The sequence below is a fragment of the Akebia trifoliata genome, chromosome 15, assembly GCF_017979445.1.
Source record: "Akebia trifoliata isolate Shusen 1 chromosome 15, ASM1797944v1, whole genome shotgun sequence".
Lineage (NCBI taxonomy): Eukaryota > Viridiplantae > Streptophyta > Magnoliopsida > Ranunculales > Lardizabalaceae > Akebia > Akebia trifoliata.
Genome location: NC_141389.1, coordinates 489,367 through 509,452, shown reverse-complemented (window position 1 = coordinate 509,452; position 20,086 = coordinate 489,367). Strand labels below are relative to the sequence as shown.

General features: G+C 34.6%; 3 protein-coding genes across 3 annotated transcripts; 1 reads left to right on the top strand and 2 right to left on the bottom strand.

Moving 5' to 3' along the window:
- Positions 1–593: 593 nt before the first annotated feature.
- LOC147383737 (E3 ubiquitin-protein ligase SIRP1-like) lies at positions 594–2,061 on the top strand. The gene has a single exon (XM_086425039.1). It carries the CDS (start codon positions 849–851, stop codon positions 1,791–1,793), a length of 945 nt encoding a protein of 314 aa, XP_086281165.1. The 5' UTR covers positions 594–848; the 3' UTR covers positions 1,794–2,061.
- Positions 2,062–6,284: 4,223 nt separating this feature from the next.
- Positions 6,285–12,557, bottom strand: LOC147383736 (uncharacterized). Its single transcript, XM_086425041.1, has 6 exons — positions 12,377–12,557; positions 12,241–12,291; positions 11,972–12,023; positions 8,758–8,816; positions 7,017–7,062; positions 6,285–6,588 (listed from the first exon to the last, which is right to left on the bottom strand). The coding sequence occupies exons 1-6, from the start codon at positions 12,440–12,442 to the stop codon at positions 6,458–6,460; spliced, it is 405 nt and encodes a 134-aa protein (XP_086281167.1). The 5' UTR covers positions 12,443–12,557; the 3' UTR covers positions 6,285–6,457.
- A 5,450-nt stretch (positions 12,558–18,007) lies between these two features.
- On the bottom strand, positions 18,008–19,855 carry LOC147383735 (uncharacterized protein At5g19025-like). The gene has a single exon (XM_086425040.1). It carries the CDS (start codon positions 18,978–18,980, stop codon positions 18,300–18,302), a length of 681 nt encoding a protein of 226 aa, XP_086281166.1. The 5' UTR covers positions 18,981–19,855; the 3' UTR covers positions 18,008–18,299.
- Between the last annotated feature and the right edge of the window lie 231 nt (positions 19,856–20,086).

Here is a 20,086-nt window from a genome sequence, read left to right as displayed (position 1 = left end):
ACAAAGAAGTAATTTGGTCATTGTTTAAGTCTCTGATAGAAGACATCAGTCAACGGGTACATCATCAATTTAAAAATACAGAGGGTATCTCAAATATTCCCCAAAATAAGAGGGATATATCTAAATTTCCCAAATTAAAAAGGGTGAATAGTTAATTTACTTTTTTACTTTTTATTTTTTTAATGTTAAATGGCGTGTCAATCTCATCTTCTCAATCAAATAGCATTAAATAAATCTATTCTAGAATCTCTCACTCAAAATTCTCTCAAATCTTTCCCTATCTTTTCTTTTAAGGAAATTAATTAAAAAATAGATTTTGTTTGATTTGATCATTTTTATTTGTGAGGCTGTGAGTTCCCATGAGATTTGTGGTATGAGTTTTAAATGGGAAAAAAATTTTGAAGAAACCCTCTCCATAGACCACTGCGTTACACGTGGCATTTTTAAGGAGGTATTGTAAATTTTGAAGAAATATAGGGTGTGAAATAATTCAAGAGGCCACGTGTCTTGTTACGAGGAGGGTTGCTTCAAAATTTGAAATCGGACTCGTTTTAAATTGGGTTTTTTAAAAAACGAAGAAGTATTTCATTTTCATTCTTTCTTTTTTGTGGTCATCCCTCTGTTCATAAAGATTGTAAAATTTTCCTTTGGTTGTAACATTTCGGGAAATCCCATAAAGATTTCTCCTTTAAATAATTAAAAAAAAAAGTTTCTGATTGATCTGTGTCTTAACTTTTTAGTGTTTGTTTGGGGAAATCTGTTGTTGAAGAAGAATTATCTGTAAATTGGGTTTTTGAAATTTTGAGAAACTTGTACTGTTCTAGAGAGAGAGAGAGAGAGAGAGAGAGATGGGTGAAGCTCAGTTGAGTGGTAGATTTTGGTGTTACATGTGTTCTGAAATGGTGAATCCAGTTATGGAAGTTGAGATCAAATGCCCATATTGCTTAAGTGGGTTTGTAGAAGAGATGGAGGGCAGAAGAGACCAAGAAACTGATTTGGGGATCAATCCAACACTCTCTCCATGGGCTCAGATCTTCCTCAACATGATGGGTACTAACCCTCCTCCACCAAGAGAAGATCAAGATCAAGAACAAGAACAACTGGAGAGTCAACTAGGAGAATCTGAGCTCGATCAAGAATTTGAATCGTTCCTCAATAGGAGGATTAGGAGGAGAAGAAGGTCACCAGGAATCCTCAATTTACTTCAAACCCTAAGAGGTGTAGTTGCTTCTGAATCTGAGAATTCTGAAACAGAGAGAGAAACAGAGCAAGAAACAGAGCGAGAACGCGTAATTCTGATCAATCCCTTTAGTCGAACAATGATTATTCAAGGCTCCTTCGATGCGAGCCAGTCCCAAAGTGAGAATCGGAGCGATTCAGGTCCTTTTGGTGAGCCTGATTTGGAGCAATTGTTACAGTATTTGACGGAGAACGATCCGAATCGATATGGGTCTCCACCAACAAAGAAAGAAGCAATTGAAGCTATGCCCACTGTGAAAATTGGGGAAAATTTGCAATGTTCAGTGTGTTTAGAGGATTTTGAGATTGGTGGGGAAGGAAAGGAGATGCCTTGTAAGCATAAGTTCCATGGTGGGTGTATTCTTCCATGGCTTGAGCTTCATAGCTCTTGTCCTGTTTGTAGGTTTCAAATGCCAACCGAATCGGTAACTAATACAGATGGGTCTGGGAATAGTAGTAATGGTGGTGTGGGTAGTAATGGTGGAGAGAGAGGTGGAGAAGGTGGTAATGGAAATGGGAGATGGTTTCGGGTTTCCCTTCCGTGGCGTTTATAATGGTTGTTTTTCTTTATCAGGATCTCAAAGTATAGCGGTTCTTCGTGTCATCGTAGACAATGGATGAGAATTGAAGATATTCAGGTGCCATCCATCGTTGTCTTCTTCACTGTCTTACTTGCATTTTAGTTCTTGATGTGTGTAGTTTTTTTTATTTACTAAACTGAGATATTGGAACAAATAATTGTATTTCCTTTAGTCCATTATCTTTAGATTATATGTTGTTTGAAAGTTTAGTGGAATCTGATTTGCTCAATTGGGTGGTTCATGGTTCTTTGTTTCGGTTAAAAATATACCAATAACAAAGTCTTATTGCAAAGATTTGGGGTTGGCTAAACGAATTATTTCTTTTGCAAATATTACTGTAATCGAGCTTTGTTGAACATCTCCAAACTATCGCAATCTACTTCATCTTAGTTTTTGTCTTCTATAGGAGCGATTGTTGCCTATAGATAGGAATGGTGTCACGTGGCACATTTTGATGAGTAAACACATTGGGCTGCATGCACGGCTTGGTTAGGCGCACCATGTAGACACCTTTATCGGAATGAGACATCGTATTGGATCCCGAGTCTTGGGATATTTCTAAATCATCTCCTTTTGAGTGTTAGCTTTAAATTTACCGTACACATTCTTGGTCTTGGTTCTACTTATTATAACGCCCTTGAACTATAATTCTAATTTTGTGTTGGTTTTCTTTCTAGTCTCATCAACTACTATTACGTCATTCACGCAGAAGATACCCCAAGGTATGTGCTCTTGAATATGAGCAATTAACTCATTTATAACTAAAGCAACAAATGAAATTGCAACGGAAGATTCATTCGTCACCTCTCCATTTGCTCTCATACTAGTCACAATGCACACATGCATGTCTTTAATTATGTCAAATGCATACATTTGGGACTCTCTTTTTTACATTGGTAAAAATCATGTGACAGTTCTTCCATGTTTCTATACACTTCTCCATCATTCATCTAAATGAAAAGATTGGTTTGATAGTTGGTCCATGGTCATGAAAAGATTGGTTTGAAGCCCTAAATTTACGGAAGTATGTTTGCTCTTAAATATATTTTTTGTATATCTTGCTAGCCCCAAGTCTCTTTGATGGTCCTTGTTTAATAATTTTTGAAACTAACTCCACCTTTCCTCAATCTCTATATCTTGTATTAGCGCACACTCATCTTCATCTTTAATGCACCCAACCTAATGTTATTTAAATCTTAAAATTTATTTTCCTAATTTGCACGAAATTTTCAACATCTTTCTCACCTTCTTTGGTACCCAATCACTTGTATATTTCATCGTGTGCCATATGTTTCGCTTCACTTCTTTTTTTTTTATTTTACATTTTTACATTTATAATAATTTTTTTTCCCCTAATGATCTCTTGAACGTCAGCATTACACATTTCCTTATAGATTAATGCTGGAGTGATCTCAGTGGGGGACATCTTGACACGGTGGCGCGCTCATGCCCATAAATGTGTTTCTCCGATATATAAGTAAAACGCATCTACAAACATGTGCGTGCCACCACGTCAAGGTGTCTCCTGTGTGCCCCCCCGCTATGGTCACTCTAGCACGACTCTTCCTTATATGTCTGATTTTTCACATAGATTCTTCAAGGAACTCCTGACATTATTTTCTTAATGCCTTTAGCTACTTCATCGCTATCACTCTGTTATATGGTTCTAAGTTTCATATTTATTCTTTTATCATTTTATTTGTAAGAAAAACCAACATTTTTCTCATTTTAGGTTACACCACATTGTTCTTCAACATCTCTTGTTTTAATCCCTTCTCTTCTATATTTTAATGTAAAAAGTTGGACCATCTCTTGGGATGACCTTACAGTCTTTGCACATTGATCGTTTATTTCTCTTTTATAAAAAAGTTATATCTGGCTTTTATTGGGTTTACTCATAAAAGTAATTAAATATTGTTTCCTCATTTTGAAATATGTGTTTGCTATCACTAGGTCATATGCTAGCGTGAATGAAATGAAATGTTTGATCAAAATTCATGCGAGGGGGTGGTGAATTTTTACATACGATGCCAAACTGACACAACCCTCTCATTTATTTGGGCATCGGATGGACAAAATGTAAAAGGGGACACTACACAGGCGGAGTTCTGATACGAAAAATATAATCCTTACACCTAAAATACATGGTGAGAAGAGTTACACACCATGACCCTCCACAAACAACGTCCATAGCATCCCACTACCACTCTTTGGTAGCTTTCATTCTAGTATACCTTTCTTTTCGGTCCTTGAGGTGGTCTTTTCCTAGGACTTTTTGCGACGCTTTCACTCTATTACCCTTATTGGGTCCTGGGCTTAGACCTATAGCTCAGTTGGTTTGACACATTGCAAAGCAACTTTGAGGTCATGGGTTCAAGTCCAGCTTACCCCATCGAAAAAAAAAGGTTGCCCTTTCTTGGGTCGCCCCTTTCTAACACACGAGCTCGAGATGTGGTGCTCTTTAAGAATAATGATTTTTTTATGCCCCCTGACATATGCCCCCATACATCCCTCGACATGGCATGTGCTAGAACCATAGATCTTTTTCCTTGGGACACATAACTGCACATATTTATGGGGGCATCAGAAATCTTATGGGGGTGTATGTCAGAGGGGTGTCGGAAAATGATGACTCATATTTTAAGGTTATTGGAAGGAGTCTTGTTTTTTGGTTGAAATTTTCGTACATTTGAAGTTTGACACATTCCTTGAGATTTTTTACCATATCCCATATGTCACAAGACCTTCTCATTGCCTACCTCGCAACAAATGGTGTTTAAACAATAGAAAAACTTTTAAATATTCTCATGGCCTGTTAATATCTGATGTTTTTTATTTATCTTCTTTTGACTTGGGAGGGCATGAGAGTTGGTTTCATTTTTATTAGCATATATGCATATGGACTTATATATTTGTTTGCCATGGGAATAGCCTCATAATCATCGATCTCTTAACTCCAAATGTTGGGGCCAACTTCATGAATCTTAGTTCCAATTAATTTTATCTTGTTGTACATCTTTTTAACTTTTCTTACAACACTACTACTCTACTACCCTTTGAATGGGTTCTTGAAATTGTTTCTTTTAGAAACAATTCTTATGGAACCTCTCAATCCATCTTTCAACCTTAACATCCTATGTTTTTGAGCTTTGAAATTGTTGGGAGATAAAATCTTGAGGTTGGAGATCGAGTGTAAAAAATGTGACCGTGGAGGCCAAAGATGACATTTTCGGGGAAAAAAAATTCAACAATCATCGTCGAGAAGCTTTAGATGAGTGCATCCACATTATTTTCTGTTGGTCTCACAGAGAGGACTGAGGTATCATCAACTTGAGAACATGGGTATCTCAAATATTGACCCAAATCTAGCTGTGTCCGTCCGTCTTAATCACACTTGTTTTCACTTTCTCTGTTGTTCCTGGCTTTTAATAATGAAAAATTAGTGTAAGATTGGAACTATCTTATTAATTAATGTCAGATATTAATTTTCAAATAGAAAATATTCACAATTTGTGTCTATTAATATAACTAGTAGGTGGCATGTGCAAATGCACATGTACTACAAAAATGGGAATCTATACATGATTCAATTTTTAATAATCACTTAAAAAAATTTAAACAAATAAAATAATTTAATATCATTTAATACATTAAAAAGCTTTTTTATTTTATTTTGAAGATAAAATAATAAAAGGGATGCTTTATATAATCTTAAAAAGCTAAAAAGTTTTAAGTGTTATTAGAGTTGGTGGGATTTAATTATAGAGTCGTGATAATTTGACCCACCATCACAAAATCGTAAATCATATATCTCGGGATACACAAGAAAAGATTTATGATTCTACATATCCTAAGGCAAATGATCTACGATTATGTGATGGGATAGAGGGGCATATTTGACCTTCTCTTATAATAATAATAATAATAATTCATGAATTATTTTTGTAATTTTAAAAAATTAATTAATGTGAATTTGCATCAACAATACTCAACAATTAAAAAAAATAAAATCCAATGCTTGTAACAACACATATACTAGGGAAGTCCCCACCATTGGATTTGTATAATTTCACGAGTAGAACGAATCCCAACCCTTGTTTCAAAATATTTGTTCGATTTTAGAAAGCCATTTATTTAGTTTTCAATAATGTTGAAGTGACCTCAAGATTGTACCTCACACGGCACATCCTGACGTGAAAGTGTATAGGAACCATAGATGCTTTCATCGAGATACATGGGAAAAAGCATCTATGGTTCCACTTTTCATGTCAGGATGTGCAATATGAGGTACAAACTTGAGGTCACTCCAGCACGACCCTACCTCAGCCTTTTAAAACCGAGCTCGTTAATCACAAATATACTGCATGCATCCGAAGTCCAATCATTTGCACTCAATATTGCAAAAATAACTTTGCTCAAAATAACAAAATCTCAATATTAAGACTTGATGTGCGACGAATAATAAGCTATGAAAAGAACGTTATTGAAAAATAAAATGAAATTATGGTGAAGAAAAATTCACATCGAGATACTGAGCAGAGTAGTTCGTGTGTTGAGCACTTACATACCCAGACTGGTTTGATTGATTCATAAGCTGAGACTCTTATAAAGCATTAAGAAACTATATGTTGTAGCACTCACAAGATAGAAGAGGTGGTTGATTTGTGGATTTTATCATTCTGTGAAGTGGATGGTGGCTGTGATGAAGATGAGATCGCCGCATGATAAGATGATGACATGAGTTGGGCTAGAGCCGGAATAGCACCACCTATAGAATACCAAGCGTAGAGATATTGTTAGAGATTGATATTGCCACACTAATTATTATAATTTGTCCACACACAATCTCGACTGTGCATAAGTGAGATCCAACGGTTGAGATTTATATTAGAGACCCGTAGTTCATTCTTGGGATACATCTGTTATCCCAACTGTTGGATCTCATACATAGACGGTGGGGATTGTGTGTGCACATATGGGTTCATTTTTCATGAGTCTCCGGATCCCGACCAATTAATGCAAATGTGTGAGAACCATAAATTGAGTTCACTTAAATGTAAAATTGTAGGCGGGCCAGCCAAAAATAAAAAATAAAAAATCGAATTTATATATCAATTTGCTACAAACGAAGAGTAGATATTGACCAAAGAGAATAGAATTCCAAAATATAAATATGCGTGGAAAAAAATCTCTAACCTGTCAACCCAGCGCAAGCTGAAGAGAATACTATAACAGGAGGAGCCTGCATTCACAATGGGGAAAGAAGAACAAATTGTCACCATTGGAAATGCTGACTATATCTACAAATTCTTAAAGTAAGCCTACCACAATATATTAAGAATAATGCTGACCTCAAATCGCACACCCTGACGTGAAAGCGTATGGGAACCATTGATGCTTTCCTCAAGATACAAGTGAAAAAGCACCTATGGTCCCTATCTACATTCACGTCAAGATATGCCATATGAAGTCCACATATTAAAACATAATCTTATGAAGTAACAGAAATGGTGAACTTATTTTTCCATCCAGAAAGCATTTGCAAAATTTTCACATTTAGAAAAACCCCATAGACCATGAAACAAGACAATGAAATTGTATTCTAATAAAATAAGACAACTTATTTGGGAAACGATGGTAAAAAAATAAGGTATCAAATTGTATTCAACTAAAGTTGGAGGTGATATAAGTATAGATGATGAATGTATAAAAATTGTGCCATCTACTTGTCTTCTAATGGAAAGATATATTATACTTCCCTCCAACACCATGCAAAAACCCATTATGACTTTTATCATTCAAATATGAAAATATCTCCAGCTACAATGCGAAGTGTTATTAAATTTTGACAAATTTCCGTACAATTGAAATACTTCAAATCCCTAATGGATAAAAAGGAACAGACCTCCTAGACCATGCACGAACACACTGGGATTTTAAAGTGATTTGTAGATTTTATCATTCACATATCCATCCAAATTCCCGAGAACTCTACAACATATTGAAATACTTCAATTTCCAAGTGGTGGACCACAACGAAACAGTCCTAAAACATTTATTTTTTTATTTTTTATTTTAATAATTGAAGAGTCTATAATTATGAATGATGTTGGGATAACCCTTTAATAATAATAATTGACATAAAATACATATAACTTCCTACAATCGGTATAAGTGAACTATAATCAAATTAAAATGAAAATTCTATAACTGGGCTGATTGTTGAGCAGTCAAGAAGCACCATGTTTATAGATTGAGCAAAAATGAGGATGTTAAGATATATGAGTGGAAAGATTGGGAAAGATAAAATTAAAAATGAACGCATTTGAGAAAATGTAAGAGTAACTCTAATTAGAGATAAACAAAGAAAATTCAATTGAGATGGTTTGACGTTCGACGAAGGCTGATTACAGCTCTAGTAAAAGGCATATACAAGTTGAAGATTCCAAAAGAGCAAAAGGAAGTCTCAAAAGAACGTGGATTAAGCTAGTGAAAGCGAATATAACCACATTTTCAATAACAGAAGATGTAGCCCTCGACAGTTTTGAATGGAAGAACAAGAATTGCATAGCCAAGCCCAAATCTTTCGGATAAGTACTAAAATGATTATCAAATCTTTTGACAGAATTGAATTGCTAATACCAAAATTTTCATACTCATAAGAAGAATGCTATGACATAAAGCTTTATAGAAATATTCACTACTTCATATCGAAAATAACTACAGAACTTGGTAATATAGTCGTCCAAAGGGTGTAGTCATTTTAATTTCCAGCAAGGATATAGCCAAATATCAATATTTTTCTATCCAATATAGGAATTCTGAAATCTGATAAGTGACCATTGAATGGAGATCGAAAGAGAACTACAATGTGGTAAAGAAAGATTATCCCAAGCATATTGATAACTCAACAGAATCGAATGGATTGAATACTTACACCAACTAGGAAATGCAACCACATTGGCCCCTTTATCCACCTTTGAACAATTGGCATCGCTGCAAATAAATGAAAAAGAAAAGAGGAAACAAAGTCAGAACCACTCAAATATTGAATTTAGTCCATGTTCTCCAATCAGTCTATATGATCATAACAAACAAAATGCAAGATTTGTTAAAAAAAAATGCAATAATGATATTATTATTATAGAACTAATAAATTATATGTAGTGTTAGGATCAGGGGAAAAATGTATTTTAAATTGATTTTCACAACACCATCCGGATGCCGTCCATTTCTTCAATTTCTTTTACAACACCGCCAAATTCCATTGGATCTTGTAAAATGTATGACATCCAACCAATGTAAAAAATGTTGTAACAAATAGTTGTCCCCCAATCCCAATACATTTATATACAATATATAATGAACACTAAGAACAAGAGTATTTGAGCCACCCATTCAAACTCTTGCTAGGATGTTGAAGTTTGTATGTATAAAATTGCATGGTGGAACAAGATTCACGTTGCCGACCCCAAATAGTTGGAATAAGGTAATGATGAATGACCCAAAAAGATACGGACGTTTGCAATTCAACACTTTTGAATCTTGTCTTCTCCATGATTACTCCCAAAACAAAAAGACCTCAAGTAACCTTCCCATCCTAGTTAAAATAACAATCACTAGCTAAGATGTCTCTCCCACAAATGCATGTTTGCAGCTACAAAAGGATAAAGCCTACTAACATCTTACACTTACCACTATGCCATTTTAAACCTAATCCTTTCCCTAAGTTAAGTATGACTTTGCAAAGAAACTTAAAGGTCTAAACTATTTTTCTCTAAAAATTAACATTGGAGTAACCCTTATACATTTTTCACTATTTTGTGCTTGGAAGATCATTTTTCCATTTTTGCATTTGATCCCTGTTAATGACATGTAACCTAGAAGATCATGCAACTTACAGGACAAGGGAAGGAGAGAAACATTAGCAGCCTTGTACGTTATCAATAATTCCCACATCATGTAAGAATGGTCAATACAAATCAGCATAAATTAGTTTAAGAAGAATGTGCATTAATGTCCTAAAATCTCCAAACTACTAATAAATTTCCATTGGGACATGACATTCAAAACTCTTGAGCATAATTTTTTAGATGCTATAGTAACTCAAGTGTGTAGCACTGCAATTGGATAACTAAACCTAGGTAGGCAGGAAAGTACTAAGAGAAATGATAATATTAGCTTACAATTGCCAAAAGGGTGGCAATTGCACACCCCTTTGAAGTTCATGTTTTCTTTCTTCTTTTTATTTATGTGGCCCATAAAAAATTGCAGACTACCCTTGCATACTTCCATGAAGTTAGAATTCATCAAAGATTCAATCCTTCAAATCTATGAAAAGATTTAGTGAACAGAAAATTCAGATATTGGTGTAGTTAATTACTGCTCTTATCACGAAGATGCTAGGCTCTTTAGTTGGTTAAATGTATGGGTGATGATACCATAGATCTGGGTTTAATTCCCATCATCACCTGGTTATTGATCTTGCTAAAAAAAAAAAATTATGGTTTTCATCTAACTCCATAGAAAGTTCATGCTCGAGAGTGTCTCCTCTTAGGTTATTGTGCGATTGAAATTAGTATTCTCCCGTAGACATATTGAATTTGGGATACTTTCATGAAGTTAGATTTCTTTTTTTTTTTCTTTTTTTCTATTTTAGGGGATAGACAAAGCAAAATTTATTGAAAGAGAAAAAACTAAACAGGTTGAGATGATCTCCACAATACAAAAACAAAAAATACAAAACATAATCTTTACAAAAAGCCTCCCACCGAAACAAAAATTCTTTCAAAAAAAATTGCTTAAATTCCTTCATATATACCAAAACTATAACTAATAATGACTTCTTGCAAAGAATGCTCACTTCCTTAGAAGAACATGCAGTTTGTCTCCTTTCAAATGCCCCAACACACAATTGAAGGGACCACACTCCATCATCTATCTACCTAGGAACACCCTACGATTCCAAGATTGAAACAGCAAAACAATCAAAGACGGAAAAAAAACCTGAATAACAAAATAGAGACAAGAAATGTGCCCAAATCTATAATGCAAAATACAATGATTGATGAACTTTCCACACTAAAGGCAAAGAGAACTATGATTGATAGAGATAACTTTCTAGGCACTGACATTGACCATAAAATTATGTTCAAAGTGACAACACATGTTAAAAAAAAAAAACACATTCGATGAAACTTTTGCATCCTAACTAGATGCTCCAAGAAATTCCAACAAGGAGAATTGACGAAGACTCGGGGAATGATAGAATGACTTAACTGAAAATCATGCACCACAATAACAAGTCCAAGACCTTTAATCTTCTTCCTCAAGAAAGATGGGACTACTAGATAGCAAACCAATGAAACTAGCTATAGACTTGATCACCTAATCATTGAAATTCCTGCTAAATAAAAAATCCCATCATATCTCATCCCTTACCCAAGTCAAGAAATCAGCAATGGGCCGCCTTAGTTTCTTCCTTGAGATTGAAAAAATAGAGTTGGAAATTTCTCTTCAAGGGGACAACAGTTCCATGCCATTGATCCTCTCAAAATCTAACCTTGGACCCCAAACCTAACTGGAAGGCCAATTTTACGGATGTTAGGAAGAAATTTGGAAAAAACTTCTCACACCCCACCACCAAAAAAATTTCTCAAAGCCCCACTTTCTCATCCAAAAGAAAATTTTGAATATTGAGACAAAATAACCTTCCTCCAAAAGCTAGAATGATCAAGCCCAAATCTCCAAAACCATTTTCCTTATAGCGTTGCACTCATAATTCTAAATTCCCTGATTTCCAAACCCCTTGAATCTTTGGCTTGCAAATCGATTTTCATCAAACAAAGCAAATTATTTGATTTCCATCCTTAACACTCCGAAGAATTTCCAAATCAATTTTTCAAGCCACGCTCCAATTTCCATTGTTATCCCTTTGAACCCATGCAAAGAATTAGTGAATAAAAATCTTGAATAACGGGATAGTTAACAATGGGTTTTATAGAACAATATCGAATTAGTGATTAATCTATAATATAAAAAAAATCACATCAAACCAGTAGATTGACATACCAAATTGTCCAATTAACAATAATAATTATTCCATCATAATTAAACAAAGAGAGAGAGAATAACACAAAGCATCAACATACCATGGTTGAATCCATAGAATGCGCTTGCAGTACCGCCCACAGCAGAACCAATCTAAATTGCAATAAAATTCTAACTTTTAGAATAAAATACAAGGTGAAAATCTAAAAAATCTACAAATAAAGTAAAATATCGTGTATTATAATTAGAAGAAATCTTAAAGACCCAGTTTCAGATTAACTAAGAAAAGAGAGATTAACAATATTACAGAATCTAATATCGAAATTCAGAATCAAACCCAACAAAGGAATTTGAGACAGAGAGATATTACCATAGAAAAACTGTCTCTGATAAATGGGGCAACAGTCCAACTACTTGTTTCCTGCAATTTAATCGACAAAGTTAACACAGAGAAGAAAAGAGCGAGAAAGAGAGCGAGCGAGCGAGAGAGAGAGAGAGATGGGTACTATTTCTTTGGAAAGAGGACCAGCACAGTGAGGACATCTTGGAGAAGGAGGCTTTGAATTTTCCATTAAACCAAAGCAAAGAAACCTTCCTCTGTTGCAACCCTCTCTGAAAAACCCTTTATAAACCCCTCCTCAGTCCTCTTCTCTACAAGCCATGTTGTATTGTGGCACTGGCCGATATAAAAAAGGAGTTTTCTGGAGTCCGGACTCTGGAGGGTCGCTTATAAATTGTTGTTTTTGTTTTGGAATTAGTAGGTACTTCTTGCCACGTGGATGATGATGTAATTAAGTTTCATGCCCTTAAATTGCCATGTGGAGGGATGATTATAAGTAGCAAAATATATTGGATATTAGATTCTTAATGGGCCTGGGATGCAACTTTGTGTTAATACAGTAAAGAGATTAGTGGTGTCACTCCAGAAAACCACACTATATGTAGTGGTCAAAGGTAGCCCAAAATTCGGGTCTGATTTACCACGTGTAATGTAATGCCTCTCATCCAACGCCCTAGCATGCATGGATGAGTTGGCAATGGATCGGTTCAATACCGGATCAATACCCATCCGCTATCGATTTGAAATCCTTAGCCTATGATCCAGGTCGATCTGATCAATAAATTTTCAAACCGAATCCGATCTGGTTAAGAATTTCCTCAACCCAAATCCGATTTAAGAGAGAGGTGGAGTCTTCACCATCCAACCGTCACAGTGAGCTCTCGTTGCGGAGGAGTTTGAAGATGGTTTTAGGATTTTGGGATGGTTCTTTGTAGGGTGGGGCCAGGATTTTGTCTTCGTGGGGGTAAAATTCTAATATGATGCGTTGTTATTATAAAAAAAAAATTAAAATTACTATTAACTCTTTCAAAATTTAAAAACATTTTGTGAGGCGGGGTAAATTCGTTGATGATCTTATTTTTTTTAATTTATAAGTAACTCCTTCAAAATTTACAAAATTTTGTGGGGGCAAGGTCCTTTCAAGATCCTAAGAAATTTAAATTTATGAAAAAGTCCTTCAAAGTTAAAAATTTTAGGAAAATGCCGAAATGACAAAAAGTATTTAGTGCGATTCTCACAAGTATGACTTGGGATGTGCACATAACCATAAATGTGTTTTCTCGTGATACGAGTAAAAATCATCTATGGTTATGTATGCATGTCCATGTCAGAATTGTGAGAATCACAGTAAATCCTATGTCCCTCCCAACACAACTTAAAAAATTATAGGGGCAAAGTCTTTAAAAATCAAGTTGCAGACTTCCTAACCTCTCATGTGGCCCCCACCCGGGATTTTTATTTTTTATTTTTTTAAAGAGAGAGAGAGAGAACGAATGTGTTTCATCGAAAACAAAAACAAAACAAAACAAAACAAAAAAAAAATTGGATTGATTTGAAAATATTCAGAGCCAATCCAAGATTTCATCAGATTTCCATGTTTTGATATGAATTCGTTCCAAAAGCTCAAATTCTATATTCGGATCCTTCTTTTTTTGGATGGGATACCAGAATAAAATCAGATCATTGCCAAGCCCTATGCTTGGGTTTAATGGATATTGGTTTGTTAAATTAGTTATCACACCCCAAGTAAATATTAGAACTCTTCAAACATTACGAAGGTTTGGCTCAAATTATAATCTCAACATTACAAGATATTATAATACTCGTTCAAACAATTTTAGTAGTTGTTTACAATTATGATTAGGCTCATATAAAATCTTAAATCCAAAAAGTAAAAATCTAACAAAATAAAATGATAAAGCTTCTATTAGCACCTCAACTTTTACTTATTCCCAACCATTCACTTATTTTCTTTATTATTATTATTTTTTTTACTTTTATTATACTAAGTAAAAGTTGGGGTTCCAATAGTAGCTCACTTACTTTATTTGGAATCGATTTTAATTTGGTTCGTTTAAATCAATAGGAATTGGGTTTGGGTCTTGAAATTCATAAGGCAAAATTTGAAGTATATAATATTCGTATCTTGACATTGATAGCTTTATCATTTAGGCTCCTTTTTATTCACTAAAATTTTTATATAAGGTTTTGTATGATTGTAAAGAAAACATTTAAAAAGAAAAATTCTCCAAAAATAATCATCGAAAAATGAATTGGGCGATATTTAACCAAATATACAAAAATGTCAAAAAGAGAATTGGATTTTTATTTTGGGGTATGGTATTTGTGAGAGATTGGCATCAAGAGATGGGAAAATTATTCTCCCTTGGGGGGTTGGGTCAGAAGCATTTTCTTGCAAAGAGGAGAGAAATTGTTTGGGACGTGGATATGATTTTCCTGAGAAAATGTGTAATTATACACCTAAAATTTTTATGGGGAAATTTTATTTATGTCAATTTTCATTTATGCAATCATACAGATCCTAAGGTCCTGCAAGAGAGTATTAAAAAAAAAAAAAAACCATATATGAGCACTATTTCCTCGGGGCCACCTGTTAGGGCGTTCCCTCACTTACCTGATGCACATGGTGGGGGGAGGGTCCCATGTAGGCGTTAGTTCCGGTCCTGACTCATTTGATCCCCCTAATTGAACGTAAGTCTGGACACCCCTATTATCAAATTGAAAATCTTTTGGGAGAAAGTTTTCAAAAGAAATATTTTCAACTGAGTTTGATTTTCAAATCAAAACCATCCCTCTGGGACACTTAAATTTTTTTTTCTTTTTAATTGATTTTCAAAAGATTTGCATTGGTCCTTTACACATGCATACATCTAGAAATCTATGCACACCATGCATGTTAGATCGATAATGGAATCTAACAGTCAATTTTGGGTGGTGGTGTGGTGGGGGTGTTAGTAGAATATTCTAGAGTCATGGTAGGGTGACTGTCTAAGACATTGCATTTCACACTGCACATACGTGGATGTGTGAATGGAATCATTGATAAGTATCTATGGTTCCGTGCACACATTCACATCAATGCAGTGTGAAAGGCATCTGCACTTGGTTAGCAAAAAATTCTTATATTCCGTTAGGAAATAAGGTTCTTGATCCAAAATGAGAGATCGTTAAAGCTCTTTTGGATCTATTCTTGAATCAAATTGCAATGTGATGTGTTTAAAAAAGTTGTACAGGGGATTTTAAATTTGGGGTTCAGTCCGAGAATGATTTGACCCCAAATTTTCAAGATAAGGCTTTGACAATGATAACAAGTGTTGTCCAAAGTATGGAAAGTGTTCAATAATTAGGACTTTGGAATTTACTTGACTGTAGAGTAACTAAGTTTTTATAATCTAAATAATGGTTTGAAGTTTCGCATAATCTTGAAATATGTACAAAACATTGATCCCAAACATTGAATGTTTCAAAATGTCTAGATCGAGATGACCCAAACATTGCCTCAAAGCATGGAGTAAAGAGTTTATACCATCTTTAGATACATTACAAAGCTTCCCAAAATCTCAGTCAAAAGCTTCGGCCATTATATGCTACGAAAACTAAGGATCTGTTTGTTACAAATTCCAGCATTTACTTCAAGATTTTGTATTTGGGAGAAGCATAAGCCCAAAAACTGGGAAACTGCGTCCGGGAGAATCTTGTTTGTTACAAAAGTTGATGTAGTAGTAGAGAGAGATCTAATTGATTATGTTATTTGATTGATTGACGAGTTAAGAAGAATGAGGGGTGAAATTGTCATGGTGGCTCGCGCGCGAACAAGTATTTTTTCAGTGTTGGCTTCTCATAGTAGCTCGCGTGGGAAAGCAACATCAACAAGACTTATCAAAAATGCAATTTTGGATTTCCGCGAAAGCTATTGTTGTAGAAGTCGTTACCAACAAACATGCTTTTCCGGCTCAAAGCATAAAAAAGTCATCGAAAAAAGCAATAACAAACTTACAAATCGAAGTGCAGGGAAGGCTAGATGAACAGTTTGTGGTGAAGGACAATATGAAAATATGAAATTGTATACTGAAAATCTTGAGATCTTCATAACTTCACAAAACCCAAACTACTATGAGAATTAGAAACTTATTGCAAAAAAAACTATGCAAGAGTCTAGAGTTCTTTATAACTTGACTTGACATACTATAATGTAAATAACCCCTTAACATGATGAAAAACTACAACAGAGAGTATCTTTAATGGGTATATGTTTTTGTATATAACATCCATAAATTATACATTTTGTTAATATGCATTTAAGTCAAGAAATAAAAAACTCATAATGTTTAAAATCATCCTTGTTTCCAATGGAACTTCAAGTTCTTGAGAACAGTTTTCTAGAACACCCTATATTGAACTAACATGGTTTAGAGACCTTGAATAAGAAGAAAAGGTTTCCTCCTTCAATGAGGAGACACAAAGAAGATGATGAAATAAAATGAAGATGTGTCAAGTTGCAAACAATTTGACTTGAATGGTATTAGATGAAGCTAAGAAGCTACATAGTAAATGAGAAAGAAGGCAAATATATATATATATACATGGTGAAGAAGAAGAGATTCGATAAAAATGAAAATGAGGTAAGATTAAGAAAGAATAAATGGAGTGAGTATCATTGGGTTTACATATAAAAATAAATAGTAGAGATAATTGCAAGGGAACACTTCTCAATAAGTTAGGTCGAGATCTAGATTACGAGTAATGAAGTTGTTTCAAAACACTAATCTGACACAGAAACACCAGTAAAATGTTATAGTTTACTAAATTACATCAAATCTAAAACATTAAACATTCAAAAAAGTCGAGTTAAAGCCCGTAGGAATTAGGATGTTTTAAAAGAGTCCCCAAAAAGTAGTATATACAATAGAATTTTTAGATAAAAAAAATCAATTGTAAAAAACAGAAAAGTAAAACTCGGTGTAATTATAAAAATGAGAGAAGTCAATGATGGAAGAAATTAAATTTGACCCTCTAAGACGAAAAAGAAGCTCCTTCAATTTCAGTAAATAGTTAAGGTTCACCCTATCCTAAGATCTCCTTTTCAAATCGAAAGAATGATAGGAAAAGGGGGGAAAACAATGTGATTAATCTTTATTAGGTTTTACGAGCTATTTATTGCCATTTCTATTGAGAGTTACTGAACAAAGGTGTTTGTTTAAAAAAAAAAAATCAGAGAAGAACTTGGGAATAGAACTTGATAAGTGAAAGAAAACATTTGCTTGAACATATAAATAATAAAGATAGTTCCCTATTCAATAATAATTCAAGACTCGACACAAGGAAGCCAATGATAAGAGAGTATAGAATTCAAACGAACAACATTTAAAATGAATGAAGGAGGACTTGTAAGTTTTAAAATTTGGGTTGACTGAACGAATCCTATTCCTCTGTTCAATCTTGTCTAGAGCCGAAGTCTTCTATTATTGCTAAGTGTGTTCATATCTACTTTCAAAATCTCAATCCACATTTTTTTAAGATTTCCTCGCTCTTCTAGAAATTAAAAAGATTACTATTGATTAATAAAACTTATAGATAACTAAATCAGTACTTACCAATATAACAATCAAATTCTTTAAAAGGGATTATTGATAGCCAAGTTCAAGGTTACTGAATCAGACAATAGCAAAAGTTGATATAAAAACCTAAAATCTCCAAAACGCAATAAAATCAGGTCAAATGATTTGCTTTTACTAACATGATTAAGCACAAAACATCTAAAATGTAAACAAAGATGGAACTATAACAAGCATAAAAGTCATTTTAATACTCCAACTATACATAACTAAAATTAACTTCTTATACAATAATAACCATTTGAAACTGAATTTGTGCTAATTATGGTCCTTCTATATCATGAAATGTAGCAAAGATAGAAGATTCCCCATCAGATATGACCTAGAACATACTTTTAAAGTCATTTATTATGAAATTGGGGAAAAACTAGTCGATGAACCATCTAAATACTTCATAATTATACCTTATTAATATAAAGAAAAAAAAAAGTTGGCAACAAAACATACACTAATCTACTTTTTAATTCTACGAATTTTCCTAGACCCCCAAACCTCCATTCTACCTGCAGGGCATCCACAAGGGGCTCGAAAGATAAGAACCGTACGGCCATTGAGCGGTGCCATTCGTTTCAACTCTGCTTCCAATTCCTTGTGATCTTGCCCTAATTCAAGCGGCTGTGCCCCATATATATCCTCTGGTGTAGGCGGCAAGTACTTCACACATTCTTCTGATTCAAGCTGAATATCAAACTCCACGGCCTTACGAAGACCCTTACAGTAAGGATTCCCACACTTTCTAGCTTTGTGATTCACAATCTCCCAAGTAACAATTACAGTAACAAATGCTACGATTACTCCAACCATGTAAGCAATAGGTGCGGTGGATATAACATCGCCGATGAGGACAGAAGCTGCGGGAAGAAGCTCGGAAGCTTCACGAAAGATGAATTCAAAGTAGGGAACAGTTAGAACCCCCAATGCACCGAGTGCCATAAATAATAGGATGATGTCGATAGCAGCGAATGGTGAGTGGTCGCAAAACGGATACGATAAGGGGTTTAAGGAATTGATATGTTTCTTACTACGAGACTGATTGTGATTGTTTCGTTGATCCGACATGACCGATGAATTCGCTGTGTTCTTGTGTTGCTCGAAAGCTCTGCAGAACTCAATTAAACTCCGGCAATCAACCATTGAAATTGTCGGCAAACGAATCCACAGTAAGGTAATTTCTTCAGAATAATCCGAGATTCTAATTCTTTTGCAAATCAACAACTTGATAAAATCTGAGTAAATAAGAGGACTTATTCGAAATTCTCGAGCACTCAACTGGTAATAGATCGAACTTGATCTATAATTTGAGCAAATATGAGATCCTGTTATTCAAAATTCTCGATCACTCAATCCAAAACCGCAATCAAATTGTATGTTAAAACAAGAAATCGAAAGTACGCGAATTATATAAATCGCAGATTTGCTAAAAACTAATTTTGACCTCAGTTTCTATCCAAATCAATCATGAAGTAATAATAATCAAAATTCAGCAAATTAAAAAACAGATCTCGCGACCAAAACTGATCTCTCCACCAATTCAAAGACATAAAACTTCAAAACCTCGATCATAACATCGCCAGCAGATCTCCTGATCCGATCACTAAACACAATCAAAAGAAGGGATCTGATGAGAACCTGCTCGCAAAACCTTCAGCAAGCCGATCAGATCAAGCTTTGATTACTCAAAGCCAAATCAACAGATCTAAAACGCGTTCCAAATTCCAAAACCTCGATTTTGTTCAATCGAAACTGAAAGATCTATCAGGATTCGAGCTTTAACTGATCAGAAATCGATAATTCGCATAAAAAGAAAATTAAATTGAGCGAATCGATGAACAGTTGATAGATCGAAACTTCACAATTACGATTCCTCAAGCCTCAAAAGACGATCAGATCAATCGATCCAATTTGACTCTCGTACGGACGAAAGAGAGAGAGACTCACTGCCGGCCCAGACTTAGAGAGAGAAACAACCGAATGACGAGTGAAAAGATAGGCATGGATTTGAGAGAGAGAGAGAGCGAGACGAAAAAGAAACTTATATACTAGGAAGATGATGTTGTCGTCCTGAGGAGTACCCTCTGTCTTTCTTTTTCCACAAGGACCACTTTATCTTCTCTTCTGAGTCGTGCTGGAGTGACATTACAATTGGCATCGTTTCACACAATAATTAGAGCAGAACCATACATGTTTTTCATTCGTATCTCGATGAAATGAATCTATGGTTCCAAACATACATGCACTTC